The sequence below is a fragment of the Psammomys obesus genome, unplaced genomic scaffold (assembly GCF_907164565.1).
Source record: "Psammomys obesus unplaced genomic scaffold, mPsaObe1.curated_primary_1811, whole genome shotgun sequence".
NCBI classification, from domain to species: Eukaryota; Metazoa; Chordata; class Mammalia; order Rodentia; family Muridae; genus Psammomys; species Psammomys obesus.
In genome coordinates this window covers 8,308,097-8,325,059 of record NW_026586550.1, presented here as the reverse complement: position 1 = coordinate 8,325,059, position 16,963 = coordinate 8,308,097, and the positions used below count along the sequence as shown (strand labels likewise).

The following is a 16,963-nucleotide window of genomic DNA, read 5'->3' as shown; positions in this document are numbered from 1 at the left end:
CTCCTTACTTATTGCCTTGACATCATTCTTTTTATGAAATCACCAATTTCATAAAACATGAGAAGTGGCTATTTTCATGAGATTATTGAAGTTTATTTTGCAGCCCACTAGCTGGGAATAAAGTTTCCTGGTGATTTAATTTTGCTGTACTTCCTAATTTGGGTTTAACTCTATTCATCCCAATGGGTATCAGAGTAAAGAATTACATATTACTATGGAAATGAGCAGTGATACTATAACGTGGATGATACCTTAAATAATTCAATTCAAAACACTTTATACTCTGTGAGTTTTAATGACTCAATATCAACTATAAGTATTTTAAAAACAGTTACAAAATACAGAAGTATCACTTGAGACGGTCGGGCTACAGACTAGAAATTATCCCACTGGGCAGCATGACACTGGTAGTGTTCTTTGTCTCATATACCCTCAGTTGGCACAAAGAATGAACTGTTAGCATTGTGATTTCAGTCAATGATGACAGTGTGGACTCCCAGTAAGCATGCTGTGGTGCTGAGATATAAAATTGCAGTATCCATGAATTAATTTTTAAAGAAGAAAGTAATGGTATTTTGGTCTCAATTCATGCTCACGATGACACGTCACTGCTTTTCTTCCTATGTGGGTACCTAACTATAGTACCAATAGTCTTGAAGTCAGGAACATTGATTCAGAAGGTAGGAATACCTTCTCTGAGTTCACTCACTCATGTGAGTGGCTGTCGTCCCTCTTTCCGTGTGCCAGCCATCCTTTCTCATCCCTTATCTCCTTGTTCCGATGTTAACCATCTGGGTTAGTTGCCTTTCTTTTTGCTGTGATCAAATGCTGGACAAACGCAACTGTAGGAAGAAAAGGCTTATTTTGGCTTACAGTTTAATTGGGGTACCATGCCAGCAGAAGGCTAAGGCAGCTAGTCACAGCAGATCTGTGGTTGGAGTACAGATGGCTCTTCGTTCCCATAGGTTTTATTTTGCTTTCCTTCTGGTACTTCAATCCATTGGGCTACCCATATTCAGGGTGAGTCTCTTCTCTGAAGTTGAACTCTTCTCATTCTTCTGCCATTCCATGGGCTTTTATAACTCACTACCCTGAGCTGTTGAGTGTACTGAAGAGAAAATTCTGCACACATACACATGCACACACACACACACACACACACACACACACACGCATACTCACATACACACATACACAGAGAGAGAGAGAGAGCTAAAATAATAGTTTTATGCCTGTGACTAATGAAAACTAAATAACTTTTGCAGAAACCTCCAGGAAACCACTGGAGTATAGGGAATTTATTATTGCACTAAGGTCTTAAAAATAATAAGATCAACATTATTATTAGACTAGTGATTTATATTGGAAAATTGGGAGGTAAAATTATTGACTGGGTTGCCTGGGATACTGAAAATGAAGTTAATAAGAATATGTAATAATGATGTGTTTAATGCTGACGTTTTTACCTCCAGAGCCGTCCTGTGACCATACCCTAAGGATCTCTGTGACTAGTTGCCGTACAACATTGATTAATGAATCAAGTTGAAAATTGTATCATGCATCTTATTAAACTGAAATAGATCAACTGAGGGTGTTTTCCACCTATCTTATATGAATTTTGGGAAAAATAATGGGACATGAGATACTTACCAGTTTTATAATTGAGCATTTGAAACCCTTGAACAAATTCTAACCACAAAGTCTCTTATCCATGTTCCCTTTCTGTCTCCCTTGTTTGGGGAAGCGGTATCTCTCACAAGAGAAACCAAATGATTCTTTCAGCTCTTGGCCCTCACTGGTGCACATCTCATTATCATTAGTTCTGCTAATCTCTTAGACATTCTCCTCCTGTTCACACTGCTTTATCCACTGATTGCTTAATAATCCTGGAATTTTCTAGAAACTTCTATCCTGCTGCCCTTACTCTACATTTGTTCAGTTCTTCCCCAAGGTTATGGTGAGCTTTGCTGACCTCTCTAAGGTGTCTACTACACTAGCAACTCTCATCTCTGGAGGCTTACTTTGGTCACTGTGTTAGAACACCCTGACCAACACGGGGATTGCTCTTGACTACCTTAGTTTTCTCTGCTGGACTTGTTTTGTTATCTATCTAGTGGATATATGTATATTTGCTTCATCCCCAAATATGGTCCAGTAGTCTTTGACTCTAAATTAACTTCATTGTTCTGTCATCAAAGTATGGGCTTCCCTTTTAAGTCCTTCTTTCATTTAACCACTACATTTTGGTTTAAAAGGTGGCTAGATACTGGGTTGAGACCTTAGAAGGCTTGGTAGCTTTCAGTTTTAAACTTTGGAGTGCCCTACGTTACCATGTAAAAAGGCTGTTTAGCCTGATGGTAATACTTTTGGAGGAAAAATGATGCATGGAAAATATAAAGTGCTGAGAACACCTATGCATCCAGTACCTCAATTAAAGTCTTAATCTATTTCTGTAAGAAGTCACATGAGTGAGTCATGACACACATTAAGTTCCTCAAGTGATCATCCCATGGGACAAAAGTCTCACAAAACAATGGGGACAATCATGGCATTATACAAATGCCATGCTTTAACACATTAACCGTTATGTTGTGAGACAATAGCTGCAGCATCATTCAGTCTGTCTTTTCTCCAAAGGAGTACCAATTTTCTGAATACAGAGACGTTTGTCATTTTGTTCTTTTCTTTTTTTTTTTTTTTTTTTGCTGAACTCCCAATATCTGTAACAGTGCTTAATATTTAACAAACATGAAGAATAAATGAATGCATAAATTACTTAGTGAAATTGAGTTAGAATAGCCTACCTATGGGAAGATGTATATAAGCCAAGCTTAGAGGGGGAAATACACCCAAGGATATTTTCAGGAATTAATCTGTATACTTAACAAAGATTTTATTTGTTCAAAAAGACTTTAGAAGTGTGTGTGTGTGTGTGTGTGTGTGTGTGTGTGTGTGTGTGTGTATCATTTTGGACGTAGTTAATTTTTTTTATTGGGATATACTTATCAAAATCTGTGAATTCGACTTTTTTTTACAGTGTGACATGTCTTTTTTTAATTATTTACTCTTTATTCACTTTGTATCTCCCCATAAGCCTCTCCCTTTTCCCCTCCCAATCCCACCCTCCTTCCCCCTTCTTCACACATGACCCTCCCCAAGTCCAATGATAGGGGAGGTCCTCCTCTCCTTCCTTCTGATCTTAGTCTATCAGATCTCATCAGGAGTGGCTGCATTGTCATCTTCTTGGCCTGGTAAGGCTGCTCCCCCCTCAGGGGGAAGTGATCAAAGAACAGGCCAATCAGTTCATGTCAGAAGCAGTCCCAGTTCCCATTACTAGGTAACCCACTTGGACACTAAACTGCCATGGGCTGCATCTGTGCAGGAGTTCTAGGTTATCTCCGTGCATGGTACTTGGTTGGAGTATGAGTCTCTGGAAAGACCCCGTGTTCAAATTTTCTGGTTCTGTTGCTCTCCTTGTGGGGTTCCTGTCATCTCCAGATCTTACTATTTCCCACTTCGTACATAAGATTCCATGCACTCTGCCCAACAGTTGGCCATAAGTCTCACCATCTGCTTTGATAGTCTGCAGAGCAGAGCCTTTCAGAAGCCCTCTGTGGCAGGTTCCTAGCTTGTTTCCTGTTTTCTTCTTCTTCTGATGTCTGTCCTCTTTGCCTTTTGGGATGGGGATTGAGCATTTTAGTCAAGGTCCTCTATCTTGATTAGTTTCTTTAGATGTACAGATTTTAGTAGGTTTATCCTGTATTACATGTCTATATGAGTGAGTATCTACCGTGTGTGTCTTTGCTTCTCGAACAGCTCACTCAGGATGATCCTTTCCAGGTCCCACCATTTACCTATAGATTTTATGATTTCCTATTTTTCTTTTTTAAATTCTTTATTAATTACACTTTATTCACTTTGTATCCCCCCTGTGGTTCCCTCCCTCCTCCTATCCCAATCCCTCCCTTTCTCCACCCTCTGCATGCATGCCCCTCCCCAAGTCCATTGATAGGGGAGGTCTTCTTTTCCTTCCTTCTGATCCTAGTCAATTAAGTCTCATCAGGATTGGCTGCATTGTCTTCTTCTGTGGCCTGGTAAGACTGCTTCACACTCAGGGGCAGGTAATTAAAGAGCAGGCCAACCAGTTCATCAGAGACAGTTTCTGTTTCTATTACACTGGAACCCACTTGGATACTGAACTGCCATGGGCTACATCTGTGCAGGGGTCTTGGGTTATCTCCATGCATAGTCCTTGGTTGGAGTATCAGTCTCATGAAAGACCCCTGTGCTCAGATTTTTTGGTTCTGTTGCTCTCCTTGTGGAGTTCCTGTCCTCTCCAGATCTTACTCTTTCCCACTTCTTTCATAAGATTCCCTGCACTCTGCCCAAAGGTTGCTCATAAGTCTCAGTATCTGCATTGATAATCTGCAGGGCAGAGCCTTTCAGAGGCCCTCTGTGGCAGGCTCCTGACTTGTTCCCTCTTTCCTCTCTCTTCTGATGTTTATCCTCTTTGTCATTCTGGATAGGAATTGAGCATTTTAGCAAGAGTCCTCCCTCTTGATTAGTTTCTTTAGATGTACAGATTTTAGTAGGTTTAGCCTAGATTATATGTCTATTTATGTCTATATACCGTGTGCATCTTTCTGCTTCTGGGACAGCTCACTCAGAATGATCCTTTCCAGGTTCCACCATTTACCTGCAAATTTCATGATTTCCTTATTTTTCATTGCTGAGTAATATTCCATTGTATAGATGTACTACAATTTCTGCATCCATTCTTCAGTTGAGGGGCATCTGGGCTGTTTCCAGCTTCTGGCTATTACAAATAAAGCTGTTACAAACATGGTTGAGCCTCTTTTGGATGTATTTTATCTTAGGTTGTTTCTTTATTAAATGATTGGAAACTCAGGTCAAATAGTACCCCAAGCAAATGCTTTTGGTGGTTAGAAATCTTAATGTAGAGGGAAGGGACTCAATTTTCTAACATTAGAAGATATGTTAGAGTGATGGCATGAACCCAGTCCCCTTTCCTTCTAATACCTCAAAATAGACATTTATCTCATTTGATCCTGGCAATAGGATTGCTAAACCTCTAACACAGAAGAAGTTCAATTGTAGGCTTTCTCCTCTTCAACTAAAATACTTGAAACCTAGAAGGAAGCTGAGGCTTTGATTGAAGTAAGCCTCTTCATCTTAGAAGGAAAAAACATTCATTTCTCAGGCCTAGGGCAAGAAAACTGTAAACTGAGTTAGCTAGCCAGCTATTCCTAAAAAGAGACCACATAAGGAAAACTTCTTTTTACTTTTTAAATATAGCACTTCATTGTATGGGGTATAGAAAAGGTCAACACCATGATTGTGTCACCATGTAGTTCGTGAGGTCACCAGTGCCCTCAACCACTACACAATATAGTTGTCTACAACATTTATAAAATCAAGCTGATACGAGCTCACAGTTTGGAAAGAAACATAGTTCTAGCATACAGTACATCATGGAAAATAAATTTGCAAGTTGAAAGAAGTCTGTGAGAAATGAGGGTAGCCTAACAGCAGTCAATAGAACTGATCTGTCACATGTGCCAAAAGTTAAAAGATCTAAAGAGTTTTCCTCTGTAGGACAAATTTGATAACTCTTTTGCAGATCTTTACTCTTTACTATATCAATAGTTCACTGATATGTACTCCTCATATTCCAACTGCCCTCATTGTCTCCTAAGAGTATTTTTGAAAAATATTAATTAATTATCATTAAATAAAACTAACTTGGCCCTAGTGAGCATCATAATATCTAGATAGATGCATATGTGGTTGATGGAAGATAGAGATAGATAATATAGATACGGAGATAGATAAATTATATAAAAAATATAGACACATAGATATAGATTATAGTAAATAGATTAGGTAGACAAGTAGATGATAGATAGACACACACATACATGCATACATACATATTTGGATGATATACAGGTAGATAGGTAGATACATACATAGATGATAGATATAGGTAGGGAGGTAGATGATAGATCAATAGATAGGCATAGAGATAGAGATAGATAGATAGATAGATAGATAGATAGATAGATAGATAGATAGATAGACAGACAGACAATAGAGCACATCTTTATGGAAGTGCCAGGATGTTCTTGCTTCCCTTTAGAATGATGTCAGTTTTATGTACTCAGGCATAATATTCAGTTTGTGATATCGGCAGTTTTACAACAGAGTCCCAATAATTCTGAGTTTCTGAAATTAAGAATCATGTCCACTTTCCTTTTGGCAATACAGTTCTTGTGAGGGAAACTGATGAAACATGAACAATTGTTCATTTTTTCTTATGTTCAAGTTTGTGTTCATTTTTCACAGTTAATTCTCTTGAGACTCAAGACTGGGGATTTGTAACAACACTCCCCCTAATGTAGGTAATAAATTAGATACTTTCTATCCCTGACCTTAGAAAGGTAGCTTGATATAACACAGACCCATTTGTGTCTTAATGTTTCAGTGTGGCACTTGGAGGCCCCCATCTTCCCCATTTACCTGTGTCTTCCATGAAGTTTCAACTAGTTTCCCCATTAAAAGGTGGAGCCTCATTCCGTACAAGCAGAATTTACACTTGTGACTAGACAGGTCCAGTGGTGCTTGGAGATGTGGGTGTCAGAGAGACTATGTCAGGAATTCAATGTAAGCCCCAACAGAAGATGCAAAGTGTTTGAGCCTGAGAGTATTCTGTTTCAGCTACAGGCTTACCACAGAACAGCTGGCATGCTCAAAGGAACCACATATCAAGAACACATTCCACAAAGAGTCATATTATAACCAAAAACAATCTTTGTTCCTGGTATGCATAAGGAGAGGGGAAATGTATGGATGACAGTGAGAAAAAGCACAGAGAGACACACACACAGAGAAACAGAGACAGAGAGACACAGAGACCCTGATAGGTGTCAATAAGAAATTCCAAAGGTAGAGTGGAGGACTATGCCTCCTCACCTACCTATTTACTAATCTTTCCTTGGAAAAATTTCAGTGTTATATTTCTCTACAAAAGAGTTAACAAGATGTGAAATCATTATGGGACTGTTTTTGCAATCAGTCTCTTCACACTTGTGGGTAACAGTATCAAACATTCAGAATCGCCTGGAAAGTTGGATGGTCTGGACAGCACACCGAGCAGGGAACCTTTCTGTTCTATGGGAAGTTGCATATTGACCAGGAGTCTGGCGAATCCACCTGTGTCTTCCCAATTATAGGATGAAAACCACCTCTTTTAAGAGTTTGAGGAAATGAAGATGGCTGCCTTCCATTCCTCTTCTCATCGTTCTATAACAATGAACTTTGAAATGTCATTGATAACAATGGGAACATTCAGGGAGGGGACATTTTCTTGGCACCATGTGCAGTGAGTGACAGTCTGTTCTTTTCCTTATGTGTGAGCACCATAGATTTGGAGAACAGCTTCCTATACCAATCCAGTTCAGTGCTTCTGAGCAACTGAACGAGATATTCAAAGTCCTCGACTTCAGGAGAGTTAAATGTTACACCCTTATGGGGGGTGGTGATTAGCATTGCAATGCCTTTTTTTTTTTTTTTTTTTTTTTTTTTGTGAATCATGGAGCTGTGATATATCCTGAAATACCTGGTTTACATGGCAGAGTAACCTGCTTATTTGAATTCTCGCCTTGTCTTGGAACTGAAGGAATAATCTGTGGCTATTTACAGGACTGCTTTTCCCTTAGGGGACTCTGTTCTAGTTCACCTTAATTCATTATTGATTCACAGCCTGTTGCTTTTGCCTACATGATGATGAGTGACAGCATTAACCTGGAATCTAACAAAATTTGCTGCAGACTTTTTCATCGTCCCTCCCTTTCCTGTCAAAACCCCACTTGAGACACTGCCTTTCTATCCTGTTTTCCATCCATCTCCATGAGCACCTTTCCCTATTAAGCCCCCACATAAAAGAGCTACATTTACTATTCATGTTTCTGTCAGTTGCGCTTCACAAGGTACTCTGATTTTATCAAGCACCAATATCTAAGATGCCTGCAAGTTTATCCTTTTAAAGATCCCTACTGGCGGCTGGCTTTGACTTGGGGGCTGAAATGGACTCCTTAGCATTTCCAGCTCAGATGGAGTCTTGGACAAGGTGGCCAGCACAGTTTAGGTGCAGATACCTTCAGCTGCATCATCACAGCCGCACATAACTAGCTGTATCGACTCTGAAACTGGGATTGCAATCATCTTGTTGGATAGGTGTTTGCTCATTGACTCTTATTATCTCAGGGTCAAGGATGACTGTCAAGACTTCATAGCCACACCCAGCAACTTTGTGGAGACTTTGTTTCTCTGAAATGGAGAACCCTGGGACTGTTTACTCAAGACTGTGCTTTAAGGGTAGCAGGTGAAGGAGCCCTCAAACTCTTTGGCATTTGTGGTAGATAACAGGGTAGAAATTCTTGGTTTCTGGAAAATAAGTGTAAACTATCATATTGTATTTTGTTCCTATGGCCTTGATTTGTTTTGTATCATGCTAGCCCAGACTCATCCAATAGCTGAACACTTTTCTCTTGCATTAAACATTAGACTAATTTGGAACTTTATTGAAATTTGTTGAGTTCTATAATGAAATAGTCAATACTGATATAAGTCTAGAGTCCTATATCTAAAATGCTTGGAATGAAGTGCACCAGGATTTGATTTTTTTTTAACTTTGTAAATTGGCTACACATGATGAATGTCATGGGAATGGGGTCTGATGCTAAACATTGATTTGATTTGTTTCTTAAATACCTTGCACACACAGCCCCAGGTATGTTTATGCAATGTGTTTCCACATTCCTGTATTTTTACTCTGAGTCTTCCCTGGGGCCAAGAGTGGCATATTTCATGTGTGAGGTCATGTCTGTGCACAAAACTGCTAGGGCTTTGGAACACTCAGATTTTGTGTTTAGGGTGTTCAGTGTCTATGACAAACCAAAACACAAGAGAAAAGTAAAAAGAAGGAAATACATTTGTACCCATGGGGAACTTAACTAGCTTGCATGACTGACTTTCACATCACGGATGACAAAGAAGAATTACAATATGAAATCATTGCACACAAAGCACCTTTTATTCAGCATCACTTTGATTTATTTTCCTAGATTCTTTTCCTCAGATGGAAAAATAATTTCATCAAGAAGTGAAAGTGAAAGAATGTCATGTTTTAACGCTTTCCTTAAGAAACAAAAGTCAACCTTGCATTTCATCGTTGTTCTGCCTCTTTCCTTCTCTCAGTTGGCTAATCTGTGTTTAAAAGAAAACATCCACCAGCAGAAAACAACGTGTTTCTCTTCAACACAATAATTACATTTTATTGCTGCTTTTCTTAGGCTATATCTTCCTCAATTTGTCAGGGAAGGGGGAAGTCTAGGGAAAAGTCTAAGAAGAGAAGTAGTTTACATGGTTGTAACTTTTAAATTGCTGCCGAAGGGGAAAAATGTAAAAAACAAACAAAAAAAAATTTAAATGTGAAACATCACATAAATTCAAAAAAAAAAAAAAAAAGAATCTTACCTCATCCTAACACCTATCATGTTCTACAGTTGACTTCCTAAACAGTATTACAGTCCTTTATTATAAGCCCCTACTGGTACTATGGTATGTATTTTCTTTAAAAAATGCTACTACAAAAAAAAAATCTTTTCTCCTTGTTTTTGCTCATCATGTACTTAAGCTACAGATAACTGTTGAGTAAAAAGCCTACAATAGGTATAAATGTAATAGTTAACTGATCCTGTTTGCTGATGTTCTTTTCCTGGTCCACAGAAGGTGGCCTCTTTTAATCCAGCATCTTCTCCTGTTTCTTGCCTTCCTTTTTCTTCTTCTTTGATTCTGCTGCGATTTAAAAGAGAGAAGAAGAACATAGCATCAAGGTGCTGATCGATATGAAAGAAAAACTATTTTTCTTTTCACTGGCCAAGATCAATTGACAAGGTGTTCGTTCTTGTTGTCAGTGTGTGTGAGCATGTGCACATACAAGATTTAGGGAAGTATCTGTAAGAATAAGCAAGAACACAGCTTACCTATATGTATAGCTAAGCATGCTTGTTCTCTTGCTGGCTGCCTCCATTTGGAATGTCAAATGTTGTGTGAGGGTCTTCTTAAAAAGCATACACAACAGACTGGCCTCTCCCGGGAGCAAAGCAGGTCTCCACCTGATGGACAGCTCAAGCAGCCTTGCTTGGCTTCACTAGCAGTCACTCTCTTCTCCTTCCGAGAAGACAGTGCCAAAGTGTTTCTAGTCTGGAGATCACCCGCTGCCAGTACATTCAGGCAAGTTCTTATAGGAGAACTATGGCCCATATAGCATGTAATCGGATGGAGTTTTGTTTAAAGAGTCATGTAAAGTTGAGTAAAACAAATGGAAGGTATCAATCTATTTTTACTAGATCTACTAACCCAGGAGGATTTGTACCAAATGACTCCACTTTTTTCTATTCTATTCTTACTCTCTTTCTTTTCCTGATTCGAGAACATAGTAGGTCAAATTTGAAATGTTAAAATTGTTTTCTTAGAGAGAGGCATGGATTAACTTCGTGGGTAAAGCCTATTTCATTTCAGTAGTCTTGAAATGTGACCATAAGACAAAGGTTTGGTATGAGAATGAGGGTCACCACTTGACCTAGGACAGAATTTCAATTTGTAAAGTCAAATGCTTCATAATGGTCACTCAGTGGCTACTCAACACAGAATTAAGCGCCAGAATAATGCAGACACTAACATAGGGCACTTTAGCACACTGAACAGAACTGAGTGGCATGGATGCCAAACATTAATTCATACCCCAGGCTCCACATCGGCTTTCTCCTGGACTGAGACTGTGAGGCAGACATTCTTGCAAGGAAATGAGCAACTGTGAAACAGATGAGAGGAAGCACTACCCGCTAGAGGATTGAATTTCTCTGTCCCTTCATTGGTGCCTAAGGGACTCCATACATTGTAAATGTAATTTGGGTTCATGTAGACAATATCAAAACATGCATGCATCAGAGCTACAACCTGATGTTTCAGCTTCCTGAGTTTGCAAACCTCCATCCATTCCCTTGGCCAATGATTAAGTTCATAGAGGACAATGCTCTTAGCTGGAATGTATATAAGAGGTGGTAGGAGCTCTGTAAAAGAGCTAATGTTTGCATAATTAGAGATGTCACTGTCTTTACAATGTGCTTGAATGTATTTATAAAGTCCCAAGACCTCCCGACAAAATAGTAAGATTTTAAACACCTCCTCTTGGTAAGAACATAAGTATAAGCCCATCATTACACTTATTTATTCATTCATTCATTCATTCATTCATTCATTCATTCACTTTACATCCCAATCATAGCCCCCCTCCCTCCTCTCTTCACAGTCCCACCCTTCCTTCCTCTTCTCCCTATTCCCCTCCCCTACCCCTCAGAAGAGAGGAGCCCCCCCATACCAACCAACCCTAGTGCATCAAGTTGTATCATGTCTGAGTCCATCCTCCTTTTCTGTGGCCTGGCAAGGCAGCCCCTTCAGGAGGAAGTGATCAAAAAGCAGGCAACAGAGTCCATGTCAGAGACATGCTCCCCTTATTAGAGCACCCACATGGAGACTGAGCTGCCCATCAGCTACAACTGTGTGGGGGGCCTAGGTCCAGTCCATGCATAATCCTTGGTTGGTGCTTCAGCCTCTGAAAGCCCCCCTGGGCCCTGGTTAGTTGGCACTGTTGGTCTTCTCTTGGAGCTCCTTTCCATTCTCTTCTATCCTTTCCCCCTATTATTCCACAAGTCTCCTGCCCAGCGTTTATCTGTGAGTCTCAGCATCTGTTTTACCTGCTGCTGAGTGGAGCCTCTCAGGGAACAGCTATGCTAGGCTCCTTTCTGTGAGCATAGCGGAGTATAATGAACAGTGTAAGGGAATGGCTCTCTCCCATGGGGTGCGTCTTAGGGTAGGCCAGGCATTGGTTGAAGCCCCATCATTATTATGGCCTCTGAACCAAGGGAATTACTACAAAGTTTAGCAACTACCAAGAGGAAAAAACAAAGGAAAGAGAAGAATGGAGATGAATTAATATGAGCCATATAACAACACATCCTGGGAACTTTTTTTTTCATGCATAAACATAGAGACTTTTGTTAGAAGATACTAAAAAGCAAGTGCCATCTTGCAGCATTGGTTCATGTCACTGGCTGGTGAACATCAGCTCTGTGTTGGGGAAATCAGTCAGTCTGCATTGTTTCCTGCCAGCTGGTAAAAATAAGACCTGCACCCTCACTAAGAGGACTGAGAGCACAGTGTGTGATGATGACCTCCAGGATCCCACTTCACTTCTGCTGCCTCTCAAACATTCTTTTTTTTCTTTTTTTTTTTTTTTCATGACAAAGGCATATGCATGCCACCCCTGTATCAGACGCAGCTTGAGCTCCTCGTATGTAATGGCGGAAGAAACACAGTGTGTCTCCAAAGAAGGGGTATTACAAAAATTTTTAAAACTATTTTCAGGATTTCTCTATATGTATCGTTAAAGTTTTAAAAATGTTTTAAAGGCAACATTTGTGTTGGTGATCATGCCGCTGTCTGCTTTAATGGCTGCGAGGCTGGTTTTTCTTCTCATTTTATTGCAAATAGATGGCATATTCTTGTACTTTAAAAAAAGAGCATCCCCTTACTAGGAAACCCACCCGAACACTGCGTTACCATGGGCTGCCTCTGTGCAGATGGTCCAGGCCATCTCCATGAGTGGTCCTCGGTTGGAGTATCAGTCTCAGAAAAGACCCCTGGGCCCAGATTTTTTTGGTTTTGTTGCTCTCCTTGTGAATCTCCTGTCCTCTCCATGTCTTTCTATCTCCCCCTTCTTTCATAAGATTCCCTGCACTCTGACCAAAGCTTGGCTATGAGTCTCAGCCTCTGCTTTGATACTCTGCAGGGTAGAGTCTTTCAGAGGCCCTCTGTGGTAGGCTCTTGTACTGTACCCTGTTTTCTCCCTCTTTTGTTTGCCTTTCTGAATGAGGACTGAACATCTTATCCAGAGTCCTCCGTTTTGACTGGAACAGGGACTATCTCTGACATGATCTGATGGGCCAGGTCATTGATCACCTCCCCCCTAAGTGGGGAGCAGCCTTACCAGGCCACAGAGGAAGACATTGCAGCCACTCCTGGTGAGACCTGATAGACTAGGATCAGAGGGAAAGGGAGGAGGACCTCCCTTTTCAGTGGACAGAGGAGGGGCATGGATGAAGAAGGGCGAGGAATGGTGGGATTTGGAGGGGAGGAGAGAGGGAGCAAAAGATAGAATACAAAGTGAATAAACTGTAATTAATAAAAATTAAAATAAAAAAGAGTATCCACAAGGAAAATGAATTACTAAGAAGAAAAATGTTTGTGTATACTGGGCAATGTGAAAAAAAAAAGATGATTTCTCCTATCTAACTTATTTCATCAGTCTTAGAAATATTAATAACTTTTCTGTTTTTAAATGTAACATGAGCTCATGAAGACAATATAGAAACATTTACACGTTAACAGCAGTTTCAACCATTTCATAATATGAACACAACATAATTATTGGTAAGTTCTATTTATATTTCTTCCTCTTCTTTTATTAGGAATGCACTGAAAATTGTTGAGTAACAGAAAGGTAGTTTGGCCATTAAAGTATTTGCTGCTCCTGCAGTTAATGTGGGTTCAGTTCTCATCCATAACTTCAGTTCCAGGGGATCTGATGCCCTCTCTTACCTCTGTGAACATTAGTCACATATATGGTCCACAGACATATTTGTAGACAAAACACTCAGACACATAAAATAGAAATAAATTAATCTAAAACTACCTGTTCAATCTACTTCCTTTGCCCTTTATATAAACTTTGAAACATGACCAAGTAGCATTCCATGATATAAAATAAAGTATTCCATTCCTTTAAACATTTCTCTTTTTATAGTTCATTCGAATTGTTGTCATCATATTTCATTATTTTTGCTCTCAATCAAGGTTCATTTAAATTTTTGTCTGACTATGGATTATTAGGAAAAGATTCACTGAAGAAAAGAATAAGGAATTTGCCAGATCTGTGTTGGCAACTTCAATTCTTGTAAGTTCTAATCTAAACTCTTTTTTTTCCTGACAGTTTTTCTTTTTTTATTAATTACAATTTATTCATTTTGTATCCCAGCTGTAGCCCCCCCCATCCCCTCCCAATCCTACCCTGCCTTCCTCTTCTCCTCCTATTCTCCTCCCCCAGTCCACTGATAGGGGAGGTCCTCCTCCCCTTCCCTCTGACCCTAGCCTATGAGGTCTCATCAGGCCTGACTGCATTGCCTTCCTCTGTGGCCTGGTAAGGCTGCTCCCCAGTCAGAGGGAGGTGATCAAAGAGCCAGCCACTGATGGGATCCTATCATTATGTATTTGCTCTTCCAAGCTGAATAAAGGACAATGAGTCATCTTTTCCTCCTCTCTTCACAGTTCTTTAGGAACAACTGCTATGCAGTTGGCAGAATAAACTTCTAATCTGTTTTCTATATTAGGGAAATCTGAGAGAAACGGGGTCAGAAGGCAGCCTGAGAATGACAGCCTTTTGAAGACTTTAAAAAAAATTACTTTCCCACTAGGTGGAAAAGTTAAGCATTCTGGGCCAGGTTTATCTCAGTTTCTTAGCAAAATTTACGGAAAAGAAGAAAGGGAACATGGTGGGTTTAATAGGCATGGGCTCCATAGACTCATATATTTGAATGCTTGATCATTATGGAGCAGCGATACTTGATAAGGTTTAGGAGACATAGCCTTGTTGGAGTAGGTGTTATCTTGTTGGAGAAAGTTTGTCACTGGGGTTGGTCTTTGGCTTTTCAAATGCTTAAGCCAGGTTTAGTCTCTCTCTCTCTCTCTCTCTCTCTCTCTCTCTCTCTCTCTCTGGTCTGTAGCTCCTCCAGCACCATGTCTGCCTGCACCATGTGCTTTCCCTTATAATAGCTGCAGTTGGCATGGTGTCTCTTCACAGCAATAGAACAGTAATACTGGCAATGAGAAGAATGAAGAGGGATTAACATGAGCCATACTATATGGTTCTTCTATACCATTTGGCTGCTGTGTGTACCAAAATCTAACAGAGAAATTATAAGGGGAAATGATGTCAAATATCAGCCTTTGTTTACTGTTGGCTTGAGCTAAGTAGCTTTGGTTCAGTAAGAGAAATCAATGACAAGAATAAAAAGAAGTCAGTCTTTCCTTCTAAGAGGTAAAATAAAAGATTCAAAAGTGAACACTGCACACTGAGATATCAGGAGACTACTGAGTTTGCTTTGTGAACACGGCTCAGTAAATTACAGGAACCCACCAGAGTAACAGGAGCCTGTCACCATACAGAAAAATTATAGTATAAGCACATGCTAAAGCCTGGATATCATCAAGATCCGTTCTGTGCTTGGTGGACCTACTTAAAGTAACTCACTAGCACTTAAGAATGATCTATCTAATTCACAAAAAAATGTATGATTCTTCACAATGCACCTCAAAACTGTCAATGGCATTTGTGGAATCATGAATGCATGACTTTTTTCTCTATCTTGATCCAGGTTCTAGTTGCCTAGGCTTTCCAAAATGGTGACTTTTATTAAATTTTCACACAGTTCCACTTAAATTATATATGATATAAATATTGTTGAATATTAAAATATATTTGATATTAAATTACTATAAAGTAATATAGTTAATAATGTATGCTATGTTAATATGATTAATAATGTACAACATTAAATATTATACAGAGTGGTACAACACAGGAAGATAGCTTATTGCAACCAAATAGTGACAAGAAAATAAAAGTCCCTAAAAAGGTTAGGTATCCAAAAGAACTCATGTACACTATTGTAAACAAATAAACAAAGAGAAATAAATAATGTGAATGGATAACAATGACAAGTAAAATATGGTTAGGAAAGTTTACTTTGGGTGTTCCAAAGATTCTTTTCTTACAAGCATCCCAGTCTCTTTTCCCTCCCAACTTCCCACACATTTGTGTGTGTGTGTGTTGGGGGTGGGGAAATGATGTCTTCATTGCTTTCTCAGTAATCGTAGAATGCACTTTCTATGGACAGTAGGAACAAGAGACAAGCCAGCCACGAACTGCGTTGTTAGGGTAACTTGCATGTACCAGGTAGAAAATAGACACATTTAATTAGTATATCACTAATATAATTGCATAATCCACACCTATTCACACAGAGAGATAAGAAATCAACATTTGGCTTCCTCCTTTTCTGTAAAAGTCTCTTTATACTCCTGAGTCTGTGGACCACCACCATGATCTTTCACTCAGCAGTGGCTTCCCTAGTGACTTCTTCTCCCTGAGGCAATAATGCAGACATTTAAATATTTAATATCCTATTTTTGAAATGAGGACTCAGATAGAACATTTGTCACATTATACGTGATAGGCAATACTATTGATAGTGTCTGTCAGAATTGCCACATTTCCGCTTAGCTCATCATTGTTTTCCAATGCCATACTTGATAATACTTTAATATCAGATGAACAGCATCAGTAAAAAATAAATCAAACAAATTGTATTTCACAAAATGAGGATAAGTTTTAACTTTAGGATGTGAAGATTTTTGCAACTTAAAATATAGCCCTATAAATTCTTCCTTGTTTGCTTCCATATGGATTTTTCTTGAGGGTTTAAAAAAAATTTACTGCCAGGGAATCCTGTGGAAGAGGGAGAGGATGATTGTAGGAGCCAGGAGGTAATGGACACTACAAGAAAACCCACAGAATCAACTAACCTGGGTTCACAGGGGCTCTCAGAGACTGAACTGACGACCAGACAGCCTGCATGGTTCTGACCTAGGCCCTTTACATATATGTTACAGTTGTGTAGTTTGGTCTTTTCCTTTCTCTCTTTCTTTCTTTCTTTCTTTCTTTCTTTCTTTCTTTCTTTCTTTCTTTCTTTCTTTCTTTCTT

General features: G+C 39.4%; 1 protein-coding gene across 3 annotated transcripts in view; it reads right to left on the bottom strand.

The window, feature by feature from the left end:
• Window positions 1-9,099: 9,099 nt before the first annotated feature.
• The window catches only part of Ptn (pleiotrophin), an 87,797-nt gene continuing 79,933 nt past the window's right edge, over window positions 9,100-16,963 (bottom strand). For 2 of the 3 annotated variants that reach the window (XM_055602095.1, XM_055602093.1), the window contains exon 5: window positions 9,100-9,879. In XM_055602095.1, the coding sequence (XP_055458070.1) occupies window positions 9,824-9,879 (56 nt within the window). In that variant the 3' untranslated portion in view covers window positions 9,100-9,823. The remainder of the gene's footprint in view (window positions 9,880-16,963) is intronic. The other variant, XM_055602094.1, reaches the window with a different exon arrangement.